Source organism: Prionailurus viverrinus, chromosome C1 (genome assembly GCF_022837055.1).
Source record: "Prionailurus viverrinus isolate Anna chromosome C1, UM_Priviv_1.0, whole genome shotgun sequence".
NCBI lineage: Eukaryota > Metazoa > Chordata > Mammalia > Carnivora > Felidae > Prionailurus > Prionailurus viverrinus.
This window is the reverse complement of record NC_062568.1, coordinates 56,902,077-56,925,057: the sequence shown is the minus strand read 5'-3', so window position 1 is coordinate 56,925,057 and position 22,981 is coordinate 56,902,077. Positions and strand designations below refer to the sequence as shown.

Here is a 22,981-nt window from a genome sequence, read left to right as displayed (position 1 = left end):
CAGAACGGAGTCGCCGGAGCCAAGCGCAGACAAGAGGCCCATGGAAGAGGGTAGGAAGGGCAGTGAGGCGGTGCGCGCTCCACGGACTGGCGGGAGGGAGCCGGGGTGGAGGGGCGGCTCGCGGCCAAGCAGAGCCCCCGAGTCTGGCTTGCAAAAGCGGAGGGGCCTGACGGACTGTGTTCCAACAGCAAGCGCGACTTAGCATCTGGGAGGTCATAAGTTAACAGCTCTGCTCGGAAAGCGGGAAGGCTGGAGGACAAAGGGAGGGAGAGCTGCTGAGCCCCCGGACGACAGAGCTCAGTTTGGAGAGGAACAAAGGCACTCACCAGCGCCATCTCCCCCGCCCATCCCCAGCCAAAATCCCAAAGAGAACCAGTTCCTGCCAGGGAACTTGCTCGCTCCGCGCAAACACCCAACTCTGAGCTTCTGCGGAGCCAAATCTCCGGCAGCGGATCTGACTCCCTCCCGCTGCCACAGGGCCCCTCCTGAAGTGGATCACCTAAGGAGAAGCGAGCTAAGCCTGCCCCTCCTGCCCCCGTGCACCTTGCCTACCCACCCCAGCTAATACGCCAGATCCCCAGCATCACAAGCCTGGCAGGGTGCAAGTAGCCCAGACGGGCTACGCCACCCCACAGTGAATCCCGCCCCTAGGAGAGGGGAAGAGAAGGCACACACCAGTCTGACTGTGGGCCCAGCGGTGGGCTGGGGGCAGACATCAGGTCTGACTGCGGCCCCGCCCACCAACTCCAGTTATACACCACAGCACAGGGGAAGTGCCCTGCAGGTCCTCACCACGCCAGGGACTATCCAAAATGACCAAGCGGAAGAATTCCCCTCAGAAGAATCTCCAAGAAATAACAACAGCTAATGAGCTGATCAAAAAGGATTTAAATAATATAACAGGAAGTGAATTTAGAATAATAGTCATAAAGCTAATCGCTGGGCTTGAAAACAGTATACAGGACAGCAGAGAATCTCTTGCTACAGAGATCAAGGGACTAAGGAACAGTCACGAGGAGCTGAAAAACGCTTTAAACGAAACGCATAACAAAATGGAAACCACCACAGCTCGGCTTGAAGAGGCAGAGGAGAGAATAGGTGAACTAGAAGATAAAGTTATGGAAAAAGAGGAAGCTGAGAAAAAGAGAGATAAAAAAATCCAGGAGTATGAGGGGAAAATTAGAGAACTAAGTGATACACTAAAAAGAAATAATATACGCATAATTGGTATCCCAGAGGAGGAAGAGAGAGGGAAAGGTGCTGAAGGGGTACTTGAAGAAATCATAGCTGAGAACTTCCCTGAACTGGGGAAGGAAAAAGGCATTGAAATCCAAGAGGCACAGAGAACTCCCTTCAGACGTAACTTGAATCGATCTTCTGCACGACATATCATAGTGAAACTGGCAAAATACAAGGATAAAGAGAAAATTCTGAAAGCAGCAAGGGGTAAACGTGCCCTCACATATAAAGGGAGACCTATAAGACTCGTGACTGATCTCTCTTTTGAAACTTGGCAGGCCAGAAAGAATTGGCACGAGATTTTCAGGGTGCTAGACAGAAAAAATATGCAGCCAAGAATCCTTTATCCAGCAAGTCTGTCATTTAGAATAGAAGGAGAGATAAAGGTCTTCCCAAACAAACAAAAACTGAAGGAATTTGTCACCACTAAACCAGCCCTACAAGAGATCCTAAGGGGGACCCTGTGAGACAAAGTCCCAGAGACATCACTACAAGCATAAAACATACAGACATCACAATGACTCTAAACCCGTATCTTTCTATAATAACACTGAATGTAAATGGATTAAATGCGCCAACCAAAAGACATAGGGTATCAGAATGGATAAAAAAACAAGACCCATCTATTTGCTGTCTACAAGAGACTCATTTTAGACCTGAGGACACCTTTAGACTGAGGGTGAGGGGATGGAGAACTATTTATCATGCTACTGGAAGCCAAAAGAAAGCTGGAGTAGCCATACTTATATCAGACAAACTAGACTTTAAATTAAAGGCTGTAACAAGAGATGAAGAAGGACATCATATAATAGTTACAGGGTCTATCCATCAGGAAGAGCTAACAATTATAAATGTCTATGTGCCGAATACTGGAGCCCCCAAATATATAAAACAATTACTCATAAACATAAGCAACCTTATTGACAAGAATGTGGTAATTGCAGGGGACTTTAACACCCCACTTACAGAAATGGATAGATCATCTAGACACATGGTCAATAAAGAAACAAGGGCCCTGAATGAGACATTGGATCAGATGGACTTGACAGATATATTTAGAACTCTGCATCCCAAAGCAACAGAATATACTTTCTTCTCGAGTGCACATGGAACATTCTCCAAGACAGATCATATACTGGGTCACAAAACAGCCCTTCATAAGTTTACAAGAATTGAAATTATACCATGCATACTTTCAGACCACAATGCTATGAAGCTTGAAATCAACCACAGAAAAAAGCCTGGACAACCTCCAAAAGCATGGAGGCTAAAGAACACCCTACTAATGAATGAGTGGGTCAACCAGGCAATTAGAGAAGAAATTTAAAAATATATGGAAACAAACGAAAATGAAAATACAACAATCCAAACGCTTTGGGACGCAGTGAAGGCAGTCCTGAGAGGAAAATACATTGCAATCCAGGCCTATCTCAAGAAACAAGAAAAATCCCAAATACAAAATCTAATAGCACACCTAAAGGAAATAGAAGCAGAACAGCAAAGACAGCCTAAACCCAGCAGAAGAAGAGAAATAATAAAGATCAGAGCAGAAATAAACAATATAGAATCTAAAAAAACTGTAGAGCAGATCAACGAAACCAAGAGTTGGTTTTTTGAAAAAATAAACAAAATTGACAAACCTCTAGCCAGGCTTCTCAAAAAGAAAAGGGAGATGACCCAAATAGATAAAATCATGAATGAAAATGGAATTATTACAACCAATCCCTTAGAGATACAAACAATTATCAGGGAATACTATGAAAACTTATATGCCAACAAATTGGACAACCTGGAAGAAATGGACACATTCCTGAACACCCACACTCTTCCAAAACTCAATCAGGAGGAAATAGAAAGCTTGAACAGACCCATAACCAGCAAAGAAATTGAATCGGTTATCAAAAATCTCCCAACAAATAAGAGTCCAGGACCAGATGGCTTCCCAGGGGAGTTCTACCAGACGTTTAAAGCAGAGATAATACCTATCCTTCTCAAGCTATTCCAAGAAATAGAAAGGGAAGGAAAACTTCCAGACTCATTCTATGAAGCCAGTATTTACTTTGATTCCTAAACCAGACAGAGACCCAGTAAAAAAAGAGAACTACAGGCCAATATCCCTGATGAATATGGATGCAAAAATTCTCAATAAGATACTAGCAAATCGAATTCAACGGCATATAAAAAGAATTATTCACCATGATCAAGTGGGATTCATTCCTGGGATGCAGGGCTGGTTCAACATTCGCAAATCAATCAACGTGATACATCACATTATCAAAAAAAAAGAGGAAGAACCATATGATCCTGTCAATTGATGCAGAAAAGGCCTTCGACAAAATCCAGCACCCTTTCTTAATAAAAACCCTTGAGAAAGTCGGGATAGAAGGAACATACTTAAACATCATCAAAGCCATTTATGAAAAGCCCACAGCTAACATCATCCTCAACGGGGAAAAACTGAGAGCTTTTTCCCCGAGATCAGGAACACGACAGGGATGCCCACTCTCACCGCTGCTGTTTAACATAGTGCTGGAAGTTCTAGCATCAGCAATCAGACAACAAAAGGAAATCAAAGGCATCAAAATTGGCAAAGATGAAGTCAAGCTTTCACTTTTTGCAGATGACATGATATTATACATGGAAAATCCGATAGACTCCACCAAAAGTCTGCTAGAACTGATACATGAATTCAGCAAAGTTGCAGGATACAAAATCAATGTACAGAAATCAGTTGCATTCTTATACACTAACAATGAAGCAACAGAAAGACAAATAAAGAAACTGATCCCATTCACAATTGCACCAAGAAGCATAAAATACCTAGGAATAAATCTAACCAAAGATGTAAAGGATCTGTATGCTGAAAACTATAGAAAGCTTATGAAGGTAATTGAAGAAGATTTAAAGAAATGGAAAGACATTCCCTGCTCATGGATTGGAAGAATAAATATTGTCAAAATGTCAATACTACCCAAAGCTATCTACACATTCAATGCAATCCCAATCAAAATTGCACCAGCATTCTTCTTGAAACTAGAACAAGCAATCCTAAAATTCATATGGAACCACAAAAGGCCCCGAATAGCCAAAGGAATTTTGAAGAAGAAGACCACAGCAGGAGGCATCACAATCCCAGACTTTAGCCTCTACTACAAAGCTGTAATCATCAAGACAGCATGGTGTTGGCACAAAAACAGACACATAGACCAATGGAATAGAATAGAAACCCCAGAACTAGACCCACAAACGTATGGCCAACTCATCTTTGACAAAGCAGGAAAGAACATCCAATGGAAAAAAGACAGTCTCTTTAACAAATGGTGCTGGGAGAACTGGACAGCAACATGCAGAAGGTTGAAACTAGACCACTTTCTCACACCATTCACAAAAATAAACTCAAAATGGATAAAGGACCTGAATGTGAGACAGGAAACCATCAAAACCTTAGAGGAGAAAGCAGGAAAAGACCTCTCTGACCTCAGCCGTAGCAATCTCTTACTCGACACATCCCCAAAGGCAAGGGAATTAAAAGCAAAAGTGAATTACTGGGACCTTATGAAGATAAAAAGCTTCTGCACAGCAAAGGAAACAACCAACAAAACTAAAAGGCAACCAACGGAATGGGAAAAGATATTTGCAAATGACATATCGGACAAAGGGCTAGTATCCAAAATCTATAAAGAGCTCACCAAACTCCACACCCGAAAAACAAATAACCCAGTGAAGAAATGGGCAGAAAACATGAATAGACACTTCTCTAAAGAAGACATCCGGATGGCCAACAGGCACATGAAAAGATGTTCAGCGTTGCTCCTTATCAGGGAAATACAAATCAAAACCACACTCAGATATCACCTCACGCCAGTCAGAGTGGCCAAAATGAACAAATCAGGAGACTATAGATGCTGGAGAGGATGTGGAGACACGGGAACCCTCTTGCACTGCTGGTGGGAATGCAAATTGGTGCAGCCGCTCTGGAAAGCAGTGTGGAGGTTCCTCAGAAAATTAAAAATAGACCTACCCTATGACCCAGCAATAGCATTGCTAGGAATTTATCCAAGGGAGACAGGAGTACTGATGCATAGGGGCACTTTTACCCCAATGTTCATAGCAGCACTCTCAACAATAGCCAAATTATGGAAAGAGCCTAAATGTCCATCAACTGATGAATGGATAAAGAAATTGTGGTTTATATACACAATGGAATACTACGTGGCAATGAGAAAAAATGAAATATGGCCTTTTGTAGCAACGTGGATGGAACTGGAGAGTGTGATGCTAAGTGAAATAAGCCATACAGAGAAAGACAGATACCATATGGTTTCACTCTTATGTGGATCCTAAGAAACTTAACAGGAACCCATGGGGGAGGGGAAGGAAAAAAAAAAAAAAAAAAGAGGTTAGAGTGGGAGAGAGCCAAAGCATAAGAGACTGTTAAAAACTGAGAACAAACTGAGGGTTGATGGGGTGTGGGAGGGAGGAGAGGGTGGGTGATGGGTATTGAGGAGGGCACCTTTTGGGATGAGCACTGGGTATTGTATGGAAACCAATTTGACAATAAATTTCATATATATAAAAATAAATAAATAAAAAATAAACATTTCATTAAAAGCTTATGGGAAGATATGCTACAAAAGACTCCAGTGGAGATACTGCAAAACACTGCAATGTACTATTGATCTATAAGGAACACTTAGAAAATACTTAGAAATGACCTCAGTAGAAAATGTGCTAATGCCATCAACAAACATTCACCAAAAAAACGCAAATGGCCACCAAACACTTAAAAATATTCATCACCCTAACAAAAAATATCTTTGGGGGGTGCTTTCAACTGCAAGTAACAGAAGATCTTGGCTTAAATAATGAGAGAAAAATATCTCTCATGACTGGAAGTCCAGAGGTTGGGCCAGTTCTAGGTGTGGTTTCATCTTTAGTTCAAGGATGTCATCAAGGACCCACGTTCTTGCCATTTCTCCATCCTGCTCTTTGAGCATCACCTTCACCCTAAGGCTCGTTCCCTTTGCCAATTACGACATGGCTGCTGCAGCTCCAGGCATCACACTGACACAGCAACATCCAGAGGAAGAAAAGGACTATTTCTTTCTTACGTCTTTTTTTAGGGATGGAGAAATTATCTCACAAGCCCCTCAACAGGCTTGCTCTCGGATTTCTCTGGCCAGAATTGAGAGTCACAAACTATCTCTAAATCAGTCTCTGAAAATAGAATGGGTTCCTATGATTACCTTGGACTACAGGTTCTCAGAGTGTGGTCCAGGGATCCCTAGGGGCCCAAAACACTTTAAGGGGGTCCACAAAAGGTCAAAATTCTTTTCCTCATAATATCAACATATTCTTTGTCTTTTTTACAGTGGTGACAGGTGCACTGATGATGCATAGGCAATGGTGGATAAAACTGCTGGCACCTTAGTCTGAATCAAGGCAGTGGCACCAAACTGTACTGCAGGTGACTATTTTCTTCACCAACCATGCATCGACAGGAGAAAAAAAAAGTCTGTTTCACTTCGGCATATCCTTGATGAAGCGAAACAATTGTTTTCATGGAACACCATTTGTACTTTGGCATTTTCTCAGAAACAAAGTAAGCCTGGCAGGAAAACAACTGACACCATTTGTTGCCATTAATAAAATTCAAGCTTTTAAGCAAAAAGTTAGAGTTCTTCTAGAAAACTTGTGTCCACCATGCTTAGCTTAACAGCTTTCTGACACTTCAACACTGAGGAGAATAAGGTATTTTTGACATGGTATAATAAAATGTGTCAACGTTTGGAAGACATGCACAACTCAGTGAACCAATATTTTCCAGATGACACATACGGTATCACAAAATCATACATGGGTAAAAGATCCATTCAGAGTGCAAGACGATCAATGGATTTTAATGTAACAGAGTAAGAGAAGTACACTGATATGGTTTCAAGTATTATATTGCAATTCACCTTTAAGAAACTACCACTTATTGGAATTTGGTATAATATCAAAGAGAGTATTCACATTCATCCTAAGAGACTATTAAAGTACTCCTCCTCTTTCTAACTACTCACATTTCTCTGTGAGATCAGCTTTTCTTCACATATCTAAAAGAGAACAATAAATCACCACAGACTCAATACAGAAGCAAACATAAGAATCCAGTGTAACAGGTGAGAGGATTAAGAGGTACAAACTTCCAGTCTTAAAATAAGTTGCAGAGACAAAATGTAAGAATGTAAGAAATATAGCCAATAATATCATAATAACATCACATGGTGACAGACAGTGACTTATCACAGTGAGCACTGAGTAATGTACATATTGTAAATCAATATGTTGTACATCTGAAACTAATATAACACTATGTGTTAAGTATACTTAAAAAAAAAAAGAATCTGGTCATCTTCTCTTAGAGGCCAGATATTAAGGAGATTTGCAAAAATGTAAAGCTATGCCATTCTTCTCATTAACTTGTTTCTTTTGGAAAATATTTTTAATAAAAATGGTATTCATGCTAATATGTAGTGGGTTTATTACTGTTATTTTAAATGACTTAATAAATATTTACATTTTTCTTCGGTTTAATTTCTAATATAGTAAACATTGACAACTATGATCCATATAAATAAAAGCTCTTGGGGGTATAATTTTTCAGTGTCAAGGAGTCCTGAGACCAAACAGTTGGAGAACTGCTGCCTTTTGGCTTAATTTTCTGGGGTGACCAGGAGAATGGCAGGACCACTAATTTTTTTAAAAAAGAGCACGATGGGGGGCGCCTGGGTGGCGCAGTCGGTTAAGCGTCCGACTTCAGCCAGGTCATGATCTCCCGGTCTGTGAGTTCGAGCCCCGCGTCGGGCTCTGGGCTGATGGCTCAGAGCCTGGAGCCTGTTTCTGATCCTGTGTCTCCCTCTCTCTCTGCCCCTTCCCCGTTCATGCTCTGTCTCTCTCTGTCCCAAAAATAAATAAACGTTGAAAAAAAAATTTTTTCTAAAAAAAAAAAAAAAAGAGTACGATGGGGGCGCCTGGGTGGCTCAGTCAGTTAAGCGTCTGACTTCGGCTCAGGTCATGATCTCACAGTTCATGAGTTCAAGCCCCGCATTGGGCTCTGTGCTGACCGCTCAGAGCCTGGATGGAGCCTGCTTCTGATTCTGTGTCTCCGTCTGTCTCTGCTCCTCCCCTGCTCATGCTCTGTCTCTCTCTCTCCTTCAAAAATAAATAAAAACATTTAAAAAAATTTAAAAAGAGCATGATGGCTTAATTAAGTATTTAACTTATCATTTTGGCAAAGTGAAATGTTGTGATCAGTGGTATAGAAAAACAAGCATACTCACACACTCTCAGGGGAGACTGCATTGAGAAACCTTTTCTGAGGAAACTCTGTCAATACAAATGAAAATTCTTTTTTTTCTAAATTTTTAAATGTTTATTTATTTTTGAGAGAGGAAGAGAGAAAGAGGGAAAGAAGAAGCAAGCACAAGTGGGGAAGGGCATAAAGAAAGGGAGACACAGAACCCAAAGCAGACTCTGCACTATCAGCATAGAGCCTGATGTGGGGCTTGAACCCACGAATCACAAGATCATGACCTGAGCCGAAGTCAAACATTTAACCGACTGAGCCACCCAGGCGCCCCTGTATGAAAATTCTTGAAGAATAAATTTGATGGAAAATTCAATTTCTAGAATTATATCCTAAGAATGTAACCAGAAGAATATATTAAGCATTTGTCACGGCACTGTTGTACATTATCCTGAAAAATTTTACACCATCTAAATAGTCATCTTCAGAAAACTGACTGAATTACTGTATATCCATGTAAGGGAAAATCACGTAGCTACTTAAAAATGTTACTTAGGGACTCCTGGGTGGCTCAGTGGGTTGAGCATCTGGCTCTTGATTTCAGCTCAGGTCAAGATCTCATGGTTTATGAGATAGAGCCCTGCATCGGGCTCTGTGCTGACTGTGTGGAGCCTGCAAAAATATTGCTTATAAACCTAAATTTACTGATATGGAAAGAAGTCCATGATTTTTTTAGGTGGGGGAAAAAATAGGGTACAAAATCGTACCTTTAGTAAGATCTCATTTTTAAAAATTAATATATGTAATAACAAATATACATATGTATAGGAAAAGTCTGGAAGAATTTACAGTTTTCTCTGATTGAAACGCTCAAGGAGTTCCTTCTATTTTCTTCTTCACACATCTCAAATGTTCTTTTTCTTTTTAAGTAAACTCAAATAACCTTTATATTCAGGAAACTTATAAAAATATTTTTACAATCACTATGTATATAAACTCTACACAATATCCACAGGTAGAGGATCCGTGCTTGGGAAGGAAGGAAAAAAAGATGGTAAGGGCAGTGGTAATAGTAACACTTGAAAAGTCTCAAAGTCTTTTTTTCTAACAGTCACCCATTTACATGGAGGAAAAGATGCCATGGAACCTATGAGAGCCTTGGTAAGGGGACCCAGACAGGGTGCTGTAGACAGTTGGATCCAGGACCCATTTACCCTAGGGCCATAGAAGTTCAGAGAAAGGTCAGTTTTAAAAGACTCCAATTTGTTAGACCACATAAGGCCAACAACTGCAGATGCTCAGACGGTAAGGGCAAAGAATACAGAAAGAGAAAGAAATTATTGGAAAAGGCAAAGAGTAGCAGGAGGAGGTGGAAAACAAATAACCCATGCTAGAAGACCAAACTCCAATTATCTAGAAACTTCCTACTCACCAATTACGGCAGATACTTGCCACGTTGCTAAGTGACATTAAGATTGCTCTCTCTTTCCATTCGGTAACTGTGTTTTTGGTGTGCCAGAACCTTTTCATTTATAGTACTTCTTAATCATCAGACAGCAAACACAGATGGCACCAGTCAGGTCTGCCTAGCCTAGCCTTTGAAGCCAGCTCCTGGGAAAGCTCGTGCACCCTCTGCTGGTCAGCTCCACTCCAGGACAAGAGGGTCTGTGTCCTACAGAGACAATTTCACAAATCACAGGGATACACTTTTGTGTTCTCTATATAGCTAATTTCAGCGAAGAGCTTGGAAACCATTTCCTCAAACTGCCACCTGAAGGAAACAATTACAGATAAAAACAATGCCTTCCTTTGTTACACCAAAGAAAAACATCATAAAAACTAAAGTACTGTGAGAAAATATACCATAAAAGGCATGTTAAATTCAAATGATTTCATCTTATTATATAATTAAATAAGCAAAGGCATGCAACACCTAATCTGACTATAAGGCTTCATTAGAGTTTTACTCTGGTTGAAAACCTGAGAATTACTATAACAATAATATCTGCATAGGTTTTATAATTTACAAAAAGCTCTCACATTCACTTTTACAACTCATCCTTACAATAATACAATAAGTAAGGGAAGGAGGCAGGACAAGCATCTTTATCACCATTTTACAGATGTGGGAGACGAGGCTCAAAGAGGTTACATGTGTTACCTCATGCACACAGCTATCAGACTCCATACCCCAAGCAGGCTTCCTGACTCCAAATGCTATGGTCTACTCAGTACACTATTACACCTAAACTGCTGATCTATATGGAGTTTTCGATAGAGCTGGTATGTATTTCAGGCAGAGGAGTAAAAAGCCTAAAACCTATGTTTTTATAATACATTCCATTTTGTTTCAAAAGTCACCAAAACTTCAGATGCTGAACTCTAAATCTGGGGATTTGTACTGTAGGCAGTGCTTTGTCCTAAAATAACATGAGTGTTTTTGTTTTTTTTTTGAGAGAGAGAGAAAGAGAGAGAGAGAAAGAACGAGTGGAGGAGGGGCAGAGAGAGAGGAAGAGAGAGAATCCCAAGCAGGCTCCTTGGTATCAGCAGAGCCTGATGTGGGGCTTGATCTCACGAATCATGAGATCATGACCTGAGCTGAAATCAAAAGCCATATGCTAAACCAACTGAGCCACCCAGGCGTAACCAAATACCAGTTTAACAAGGGGAGTGGACATTTTAATAAGAAATCTGAAAACCAAATAACATTAACTTCGGAATTTCTATATGTGGCATGTCTATGCCCTTAAAGAGTAGATCCTACCAGGCTTTGTACCTTCTCCATTCACTTGGTCAATTCTATTTATTTGGTTTGAAACGGGGTGGGAATCCTCATGTTCTGGTCCTTTCTCTTGAATCTTCACAATCTTAATAATTTCTCCCTTATGAAAAAAGCATTATGGATACTGTTTTGTTGGACACTTCAGCATGCTGAAGAAGATTCAGTGTAATTCAGCTATAAACATATAGATCCCCAAAACGAAAGATCAAAACAAAGTAGTAATGATAAACAGAATCAAACATTATATAGCACTTGCTATGTGCCAGGCATTACTTTAAATACTTTACTATGTTACTCATTTAGTCCTCCCAAACAGATAAATAAGTGAGGCATAGACAAGTTAAAGTAATTCTAGTTAAGTGGGATACCCTGGTTGGTATAGCTAGTACGTTTTGAGGCTGAGATCTACAAGCAGGCAGGCTGGTAACTGAGTTCATCTTAAGTTTACTTTTAAAATGCAGGGGCGCCTGGGTGGCGCAGTCGGTTAAGCGTCCGACTTCAGCCAGGTCACGATCTCGCGGTCCGTGAGTTCGAACCCTGCGTCGGGCTCTGGGCTGATGGCTCAGAGCCTGGAGCCTGTCTCTGATTCTGTGTCTCCCTCTCTCTCTGCCCCTCCCCCGTTCATGCTCTGTCTCTGTCCCAAAAATAAATAAACGTTGAAAAAAAAAATTTTTTTTTAAATAAAATAAAATAAAATGCAATAGGGGTACCTAGGTGGCTCAGTTGGTTAAGCATCCAACTCTTAATTTTGGCTCAGGCCATGCTCTCATGGTCTGTGAGATTGAGCTCCATGTCATGCACTGCGCTAGCAGTGAGGAGCCTGCTTGGGATTCTCTGCCTCTCTCTCTCTCTCTCTCTCTCTCTCTGCCCCTCCCCCACTTGTGCACGCACGCCTATTGCATTTCAAAAGTAAACTTTTAATTTTAGAATAGTCTAAGATTTACAGAAAAGTTGCAGATAGTATAGAAAGCTCCCATATTCTAACCTAGTTTCCTATATTACTAAAATCTTACACTAGCATGGTAATTTGTTACAATTAATAAGCCAATACTAATACATTACTATAAACCTAAACCCATACTTTATTCAAATTCCCTTTATCTTCATTCGATGTATTTTTCTCTCATAGAATTCCATCTAGGGCATCATGTTATATTTCGTGATCAGGTCTCCTTAGGCTCCACTTTGGCTCTAATAGTTTCTCAGACTTTCTTTGTTTTTGAAGACCTTGACAATTTTGAGGAATACTGATCAGGTATCTTGTAGAATGTCCCTCAATATTTATGAGATGTTTTCCTCATGATTAGACTGGGGGTTTGGGTTTTAGGGAAAAAAAACACAGAAGTAAAGTGCTATTCTTATCACATCATATCAAGGGTATTCATGATATGAATATGACTTATCAGGGTTAATGTTAACCTTGATCACCTGGCTGAGGCAGTGATTGACAAGTTTCTCCACTGTAAACTTATTCCCTTCCTCCTTTCCATACTGCATTCTTTAACTTTTTTTTTCAGTATTTATTTTTGAGAGGAAGAGACAGAGTGTAAGCGGGAAAGGGGCAGACAGAGGGAGACACAGAATCCAAAGCAGGCTCCAGGCTCTAAGCTGTCAGCACAGAGCCTGAAGCGAGGCTCGGAACTCAAGAGCTGTGAGATCATGACCTGAGCTGAAGTCGGTCGCTTAACCGACGAGCCACCCAGTGGTCCCTCCACACTGTATTCTTTAGAAGGAAGTCACTATGTGCAGCCCACACTTAGGGAGTAGCGAGTTATGCTCCACTTCTTTAAGGGCAGAATAGCTACATAAATTATCTGGAATTCTTTTACATGGGAGATTTGTCTCTTCTCCCCCATTTATTTACTCAATCGCTTGTTTCTATCAGTATGGATTCAAAGACATTTCTTTTACACTGTGGGTTATAACCCGATACTATTTTATTTATTGCTCAAACTGTTCCTGTTTTGGCTATTAAGAGTTCTTTCTTCTATAGTTTCTTTCTATAGTTGGCTCCTATGTTCTTTTGACATACTCTCATCATTGTATTTTTGTTTTGGAGCACTTGCCTTATTTTCCGGCACTACAAGATACTGCAGGCTCATGTTGTATATTCGTTAACCCAATCCTAGAATCAGCTACTTCTCCAAAGAGTGTCTGTTTCTTTTATTGGGGAATGGACCAGGTACTGGGTGTGCTCCTTGCTACAAGATTGCTTCTAGGCCCTCTCAATTGACAAAACAAGGAAATATATGTGGGAATACTAAACCTTGTATAAACACGTTTTTATAAATGCTTCTACATGTATCTATCATTATCTATAGCAAGCTAGAATTCATACTTTATCAACTAGAGTACAGTGCTTATGAACAGTTCCTACTGCCTTTAGTTTTAGTCTCATTTTCAAGTTACTTGGCTCCTTTCAGTGAGGTTATTAAATACATTTATAATACAATTAGATTCTTTTATCAGTCTGCCCTCCATCCTGAATCCCATTTCCCCTTATTTATTTTTAAAATTTGCATGTGTCAAGGTTTACTCTTTGTGCTGTTGAGCACTGTGGGTTTTAACAAATGCACAGTGTCATGTATCCACCATTTCAAAACCATGAAATAGTTTCACCACACAAAAAAGATCCTCTGTGCTACCAAATCAACCCTCTTCTCTCCTTAAACTACCTGTTTTGGTTACATTTCCTTAACAGAGAATGTACTAGACATCATTGGTTCTCATCCTTTCCCCTTACAACAACGAGTTGACATTTATAAACTCATGTAATTCTCACTTCAATCCTGAGTATTCCCTCTTAGCAGGTGATTGAATGAAACTCAGAGAGAATAAGTGGCTTGGTTAAGATCCCACTAACTGGTGGTGCTGGAGCTACAACTTGTGCCTCTTGACTCCTGGTATGATGCTCTTTCTACTACATAACACGGCTTCCTTGTTTCCAGCTGGAAGAGAGATGGTTATGCATAGAGACAAGAAGACAGAAGTGATGGTAAGTGATCATATCTTACATTAACAGAAGTCTTTACACTAAAAATACTGAAGTGGAATTGTAGGGGTGCCTGGGTGGTTCAGTTGGTTAAGTGACTGACTTTGGCTCAAGGATCATGAGGTCAAGCCCCACATCAGGCTCTCTGCTGTCAGTGCAGAGCCCGCTTCAGTTCCTCTATTTCCCTCTCTGTTCCTGCTCCACTCTCATGGTGTGTGCACTGTCTCTCTCAAAAAGAAATACATAAACGTTAAAAAAAAATAAAGTGGAATTGTAGTTCTGGTAATTTGGTGAACTGACACCCCAAAAACCTTTCTGTTATAAAATACTCCCAAAGGGAGAGCCAAAGCATAAGAGACTCTTAAAAACTGAGAACAAACTGAGGGTTGATGGGGGGTGGGAGGGAAGGGAGGGTGGGTGATGGGTATTGAGGAGGGCACCTTTTGGGATGAGCACTGGGTGTTGTATGGAAACCAATTTGACAATAAATTTCATATATTGAAAAAAAATTGAAATAGATACTGAAAAAAAAAACTGAGAATAAACTGAGGGTTGATGGAGGGTGGGAGGGAGGGGAGGATGGGTGATGGGCATTGAGTAGGGTACCTGTTGGGATGAGCACTGGGCGTTGTATGGAAACCAGTCTGACAATAAATTTCATATTAATTAAAATAAACAAATAAATAAAGGTATCTGGCTAAAACCAAAAAAAAAAAAAAAAAAAAAAAAAAAAAAAAAGCTCCCAAAGGCTGAATAAAAACATTAAAAAAGGGGCGCCTGGGTGGCTGAGTCGGTTGAGCATCTGACATTATCAGATTAAAGGGAAAAAATTATATGATTATGTCAGCAGATATAGAGAAAGTAGTTGATTAAATTCAACACCCATTCATGATTAAAAATCAAATAAACAAAGGGTGACTGAGTGGCTCATTAGATTAAGTGTCAGACTCTTGATTTCAGTTCAAGTCTTGATCTCATAGTTGTAGGATCAAGCCCTGAGTAGGGCTCTGAGCTGAGTGTGGAGCCTGCTTAAGATACTCTCCCTCTCTCTCTCTCTCTCCCCTACCCGCCTTCTGCCCCTTCCCCCAACTCATGCATGCTATCTCTCAAAATAAATAAATATTTTTTTTAAAAAAATCAAATAAGACTTTTAGCAAATATGGAATGGAATAGAATTTCATTAATCTGATTAAGAGTAGCTATCAAAAACTTACAATGTTATCCTAATGGTGAACTATTAGAAATATTCTGTTTATAAACATGAATAAAACAAGAATGGCCACCTTCACCAGTTTTATTCATTATATTAGAAGTCCTGGCCAGCACAGTAAGAAAAGAAAGAGTAATAAATGGTAAGAGTTGAGAAGGAAGTAATAAAGCTGTCACAGTTTCCTGAGGACATGATTATCTACATAGAAAAATCCCCCAAATCTTACAAATGACTTTTTTTGTTTTTGTTTTTGTTTTTTACAAATGACAATTATTATTGCTAAAGATAAAGTTTGTCAAGGTTGCTAAATAAAAGACCAATATACAAAAAGAAAATTTGCATTTTTATATGCTAGCAAAAATATAGTTAGAAAATCTAATTTAAAAATTTACCATTTATAACACTGACCAAAAATATAATGTACTTAGGAAGTTTAAAATATGCAAATCCCTTATGAAAAAAATTATAAAACTTCATTGAAAGACACTACAGATCTAAATAAATGGAGAGACATATGGTCTTCATAAGTAGGATAATTTGATATGGTAAAGATGTTAGTTCTCTTCAAGTTGATACACAAATTTAATGCTATTCCAATCAAAATTCCAATAAGGTTTTTTTGTGGAACTGAAGCAGATTTAAAAAGGTATTTGAAAATGCAAAAGGCAAAAAAGAAATAAGATACTCCTGAGGAAAAGGAATAAGGTAGAAGATTTGTCCTACCAGCTCTCAAGCCTTACTATAAAAGTGGTCAGGTATTAGCCCAGTAATAGAAATACAACAATGGAACAGAAAACACAGACTAGAAACAGACCTAATTATAAATGTAAACTTGATATACAATGAAGTTAGCACTGCAGATCTGTGAAGAAATGAGGGAACCTTCAAAAAAATAGTTCTGGGACAACTGATTTTTCATGTAGGAACAAAAATTAGGAATAATAAATGGGTGTTCATTTAAGCTGCCAAGTTTGTGGTACTTTGTTACACAGCAAGAGAAAAGAAATACATTCTTTAACATGTATACCAGGAGACAGGTTAAAGGATGTCTGTAACAGTACTTTTCTAGGAATAAAAAACTTGAAAGAAACAAAAGCCCAGTCAGTAGAAGATGGATAAATTGTAGTAAATTCATACAATTAAATACTATATAGCAGTAAAAATAAATGAAATGAACTATAGTACTTTGTCAAGTATAATGCTGAAGAAAAAATAGGTGGGGCGCCTGGCTGGCTCAGTTGGTAGGGCACGTGCGGCTCTTGATCTTGGGATTATGAGTTCGAGCCTCAGGTTGGGTGTAGAGATTACTTAGAAATAAAAAATTTTTTTAAAGGGAACTTTTTTTTTTTTTGACAGAATGCAGGTGCAGGGAGTGGGGAGTGGCAGAGGGAGGGAGGGAGGGAAAGAGAGAGAGAGAGAGAGAGAGAGAGAAGGAATCTTAAGCAGGTTCCATACCCAGTGTGGAGCCTGATGTGGGCTCGATCTCACAACCATAAGACCATGACCTGAGCTGAAATCAAGAGTCGGACGCTTAACAGACTGAGCAACCCAGGCATTTGAGAAATAAAATCTTTAAAAAAGAAAAGAAAAGAAAAAATAGACAAATTGTAGAAGAGTACACATATATTGTATGATTCAATTTATGTATGTTCAAAAACACTTATAAGTTAACAATATTTTATTTATATAAAGAGGAAAGAGGGATCTGGGAACCAGGAGAGGCACCTAGGAGATGTCAAAGTTGCAGGTAATGCTCTAAAGTTTTGTTTTGTTTTTTAAGTAGGCTCCACGTCAGAGTATAAATCATGACCGTGAGATGGAGATCTGAGCTGAGGTCAAGAGTCAGACGCTTTACTGACGGAGCCACCCAGGCACCCCTCTTCTGGGTTTGTTTTTTTTAAGTTGATGATAAATACATGTGCATTCATTTTATATTTTTTATACATTATGCTATGTTATCTATACATGTTCTTTAAATAAAATAATTTTAAAATAAGAATAGCTTATAATCATTACTATCAATCTTTAAGCCTAATCTTTCTGGATTTTGTATATGCATGAATGTACTTCATGTTTAAACAAAATGTGAAAATATACAGTGAAAAGGAAACATGAGAACATGACATGGTCAAAAGCCTCAGTAATTTCAAAATAAATTTCCAAAAGTGATTCTCACCTAAAGTACACCAGCTACCTGCTAACTGGCCTATTTCACTCTTGTTGTTAAAGGGAATGTTAGCCTATCACTAGTGATTTTTCCATCACACTATCGTGGTCCCACATGCTCTGACCCCTGCCCCTTCTGGGACCTGATTTTACTTCCTTCTTCCCACATTCCTAACCACAGAACAGAACCTAACATTCTTTAGCATCAGTGTGTAAAAAGCTGATATGTACATTTAATAAAATCTAGGTATTGTTTCATAGACACCACATCATAAGTGGTTCCCTGTTTTCCATTTGTTCTGGGGAGTTTGGAGAGGATTATTGTGGTTCTGCTTTATTATGATTTCACTTGAATCTTTTATTTTCTTCATTGTTAATATCCACTACATTAGGAGTCTTATCAACTCTACTTCCAAGATATATCCTGAATCTGTTCACTTTTTTCAATTTCTCCTGCTACCACTCCAGTCCAAACACTACCATCGCTTACCTGGACCAAGTGAACAGCCTGTTCACTTGCATTCTTATCTCCTCACAGTACATTTTCCACACTATAGCCATAAAGATCTTATTATATCACAAATTAGATCATGTCACTCTCCTTCAAAGCCTCCTTTGGCTTTGAATAAAATCCAAAATTCCTTATGCCCGATATAACTTGGTTCTGGCTTACCTCTCCAAGTTCATCTCCCTCACATGCACTATAGAGTCACACTGGCCTGACAGTTTTAGAATAAGCCAAGGTTGTTATTGCTTTGGGAACCTTGCATTCAAGCGTTTTCTGCCTGGACTACTCTAACCTCAATTCTTTGCAGACTCACTCATCCTCATCATTCAGGTCTCAGCTCAGAAGTCCAATCTACAAGAGGCCTTCCCTGACCACTCTAGCTAAAATAAAGCAGGGCTTCCAACCATACTCTACCAAGCACATCACCCTGTTTTGTCTTCTTCATGGCCCTTATCACTACCTGAAATTTTATTTTTGTAATCTATGTATTTATCGTCTAACTCCCTCCACACGTAGAGGCTTTGTCTATCCCATTCACTGCTATACCCTATGCCAAAATAGTTCCCAGCACAAAGTACATGAACATAATTACATGCTGAATGAATGACCTCTTGTAGTTTTGTCTCTGAACAATTTATCTCTGAACAAATGTTCAAGTTTAATAACCTGAGTGCTTTACCATGCTTCTTTAAACAAAGAACATAAACAAAAAGCATTTTATTAACTTCTGAATTCATATCTCTTTGTCTTTAAATATCATGATAGGGGTGCCTGGCTGGCTCAGTTGGTAGAGTATGTGACTCTTGATCTTAGGATCATGAGTTTGACCCCACATTGGGTGTAGAGATTACTAACAAAATAAATTTAACAAAATATATATTAAAAAACATCGTGGTAGGGGCGCCTGGGTGGCGCAGTCGGTTAAGCGTCCGACTTCAGCCAGGTCACGATCTCGCGGTCCGTGAGTTCAAGCCCCGCGTCGGGCTCTGGGCTGATGGCTCAGAGCCTGGAGCCTGTTTCCGATTCTGTGTCTCCCTCTCTCTCTGCCCCTCCCCCGTTCATGCTCTGTCTCTCTCTGTCCCAAAAATAAATAAACGTTGAAAAAAAAATTTTTAAAAAAACAAAAAAAAACATCGTGGTAAAGATAGCTAAGTATTCTATTAAAACACACGACACAGATTGAAAAAGAAAAACAAGAAACAAAAAAACAATGTTTGTTCTAGGTCTTAAATTGAGAAGTCATTTTCAAATCCTAAACTAGGGATATCTGTGCATGCCATTTTACCCTCAACAAATGGAAAAAATATCTACTTATAGGTAGAACTGTTGGGGATTCAAGTTTTTAAAAAGTTATTTCTTCTTATGAACACTGTGGTTTCCTACTGATTTAAAGAAGAAAGGGAGACTAAATCTGCATGTATGTTGAAAGTACTTAGTTGCCGATAATGGATTCTATACAATGTCCTTAGAACAGTCAATTTATTCAACATACATATGCATCCTTTGTATACTGCCTAAAATGTGGTTAATGCATATGTATGTTGAATGAACGAATGGACTACTCTAAAAACAGTATGTTGGGGGGCACTCAGTACAGCATGCAACTCTTGATCTTGGGGTCCTGAGTTCAAGCCCACACTGGGTGTAGAGCCTATTAAAAAAAAAAGCATAAAAACAATGTGTTGGGAAGACCAACAAACCATAATTCTAATACAGTGCTACAACCAATGTATGCAGAGAAACATGTTAGAAGAAGCAAGTCTACACCTGAAGTGAAGGGGTCAGGAAAAGTGTGAGTGGAGGTGTGATACCTGGGATGAGTTACAAGATAAAACAGACAAGAGAAGGAAAGGGAGGGAGTTCCAAAGAAAAGTTGAAAGGCCCATTGGCTTGAGTAAGTGAGCAACATGTCAGAGCCACAAGAGCAAATGTTAAGTAACGATGGACAAGGAAATAAGGCTGAAAGTGTGGGCAAGATGCAGATAGAAGTGCCCTGTACACCACATTAAGGGATTCAGATTTTGTCCTGTACGGCACCTATTCAGACCCCTAGGGATTTGTACAACTTGATAAAAATCAACAACAAAAACATTTTTTTAAAAAGGATACTCTGGATTATCTGAATGACCCCCTTATAATTGAATACTGTCGTAAGATTTCAGTTTACATGTTTGTGTTTAGCATTGCACTGGCAAACAAGTGGTACCATTTGTCACTGGCATAGGTTAATGAGAAAGAAATGGGGACTACTTTGTGTAAATCATGTTGTTTGACAAGTGAAGATCAAATGAAATCATGACACATTGAACAAAGGCAGGCTTTGCCGTGGTTTAAAAAAAGAAAAGAGGTGAAGGCACTGAGTAATCTCAACACAAGTACAATATGGACAGGGCTTTTGTAAAGAAGTTATGCTATGGAGGACAGCGAATATTTGCTTTTGGAGCATATCAGGTCCAACAAAAACTGTCTCTTTGGTAACAATGAATAAGTATTCATTTGAATTTATTTGTTTCATAATTGTGCTTCATTTAACTTATAACTGGGAGTTATAGTTGTATAAGATATACAACATAAGGAGTGTATATATAGTTTTATATTTGCATATATTTAACATACTAAAAATATTTTAAGTTAACAATGGAGAATCCTGGGTATCCACTCAGGCTTGAGAAATTCTGCTCTGAGTGATTGGGAGCCACTGAAAGATTTTAATAAGGAAATGACAAATTTGTGCTTTAGAAAAATCACTCTGGCAGCAGGATGGAGAATTGGAATCGAAAGTACTTAAGTAAGGCAGAAAGGAGGGTACTTAATATAATAATGTGATGAAGTGGTGGGGCCCTAAATTACGCAGGGGATATAAAAAGGAGATGGAAAAGAGAATCAAAAGGACTTGGTTGTGGGTGAGAAAGGGAGGGTATCCAGGATGACTGCCCTCTGGGTGACTTGGTGGTGAGATAAAGACAACAGGAAGACAAACAAGTGAGGGTGAAGGGGGATGAGAAAAGAGAGAGATGATGAATTTAAGTCAGCAATGATTTGAATTTCATTTCATCCAAAGAAAATCCAGTTCTCCTTTCTGGGTCCCACTTTTCTCAGTGACAGCTGCATTCATGAATTACCAAATTAACTATTATAGTGCGCTCTAAAAATATACAAAGCGCTCCACAGTATGCTGTAAATAAGTCATGAAAAATCAGCAAAAGCTCAAGCCCTGAAGGAAATATTTTAAGTTAACAATAGAGAACCCTGGGTATCCGGGACACAATTTTTACCAAACACTTAAATTGTGACCCAATGCACTCACCCAGTACTGCACTCTTTGCTGTCAGTCAAATGCAATCACTCCCTTGCCCACGTATGAAAGAGAGGTGGCATGTCAAGCCCACGTGGGAGACGCAAAGACACGACCCTTAACGGACTTGCAAAGCAATCCCCGGGGGCACATGTAGTGCGTGATTACGGAAAATGTAGTGTAGCAGGAACTTTGACCCTATAGGCAGGGGTAGGCGACCAAGTTACCTTTTACTTAGAGGAATCAACGTGGAGTATCTTACAGTCCATTAAGAATGTAAACATTTCATATTTTATTAGCAAAAGAAGAGAAAAAAGAGGCGAGAGGAAGGAAAATGCAGCAATTATCACAAAACCAGCCTTGTGTCCCCGCAGGCCACAAAAGGAGAGAGTAAATCAATCCTAGTTTGGTGGGAATGCCAGCATCTTCCACCACTCTACAACAGCATTGTGCTTCTAGACCCGAAATGTTTAACCGTCAACCTCATCCACAACGTCCAACGTGCGACTGAAGGGAAAGCCGCGGGCCGTACCTTTAGCACAGGACACTGCTTTGGAAAGAGGGGGGGTGGCTTTCAACACAGCGCCCGTCCCGGCGCTCGGCCAGGGCCTCCTAGAGCGAAAGTCGGGAGCTGAGAGACTCGAGGGTAACCGGGCGGCAAGGTTTACACAGCTAAGCGAGACCAGGAGGCGGCAACACAGCGCCCCTAGGGTTCTGCCCCGCTCGGTACGCAGACCCGGAAAAGGGGGGCGAGCCCCACGGCGCAGCCTCGGCGCCGCCAGAGGAGGAGGGGCTGGGCGGGGTCTCGGCTGGTTGGGGCGGGGCCGGCACCAGAGCTCTCTTCCCGCCGCCTGATGGGAATTGTAGTTCTGGGAACGAGCCAGGTTCCCTCAAAGGGCTCTGGGAACTACATCTCCGGGTGAGGAGGGTACGGCTCCGGCAGGCCGCGCGTTGCGGGGGCGTCGCACTGTCCGCAGCCCGGTCCAGACTTGCAGAGTGTTTGAGTGGCAGGCCGGGAGGGGTATCTTTCCCTTTACTCTGCGCTCAGGCAGCGCCAACCCCTCCTTCCCTCCCCCCACTGCCGTGCGCTCCCTGCCCGGCTCCCCGCGTCAGCTTTTCCTGGGCCCCTGGATGAGCTGGGGCCTGGAGGTTCGAAGGTAACGGCCGCTGCCTGGCGCGGAAGCGAGGGGCGCGCCCCTCTTCAGCCCAGCAAACCCCGCCCCCGGCCCTTGCCTCCATGGGCCCAACTCAGAAACCCAACGTGTGCCGCCAGCTGAGCCGCCGGGCGCTGGGCTTCTTCTCGCGGGACGCAGGCGTGGTGCAGAGGACGAACCTGGGCATCCTGCGGGTGCTGGTGTGCCAGGTGACCGCCGGCTGCTGGGAATGGGGCCAAGGGCAGAGGGGCGACTGGCGGCTAAGCCTCCTGCTGGGGTGCAGTTTTTACTCGTTAGCGCTTCCTTTTAAGAAGATCACAGGTGATGGACAGGGGTATCCAGGC

The 22,981-nt window shown here is 40.6% G+C and overlaps 2 protein-coding genes across 6 annotated transcripts in view; one reads left to right on the top strand and one right to left on the bottom strand.

The window, feature by feature from the left end:
* Window positions 1-22,234, bottom strand: part of METTL8 (methyltransferase 8, methylcytidine) — a 103,944-nt gene extending 81,710 nt beyond the window's left edge. For 3 of the 4 annotated variants that reach the window (XR_007155091.1, XR_007155092.1, XM_047872958.1), the window contains exon 1: window positions 22,016-22,234. The gene's annotated coding sequence lies outside the window, so the exon portion shown is untranslated. Of the gene's footprint in view, window positions 1-9,962; window positions 10,203-22,015 lie in introns of all 4 variants that reach the window. The other variant, XM_047872959.1, reaches the window with a different exon arrangement.
* A 178-nt stretch (window positions 22,235-22,412) lies between these two features.
* The window catches only part of DCAF17 (DDB1 and CUL4 associated factor 17), a 36,262-nt gene continuing 35,693 nt past the window's right edge, over window positions 22,413-22,981 (top strand). For both annotated transcript variants that reach the window (XM_047872042.1, XM_047872041.1), the window contains exon 1: window positions 22,413-22,846. In XM_047872042.1, the coding sequence (XP_047727998.1) occupies window positions 22,721-22,846 (126 nt within the window). In that variant the 5' untranslated portion in view covers window positions 22,413-22,720. The remainder of the gene's footprint in view (window positions 22,847-22,981) is intronic.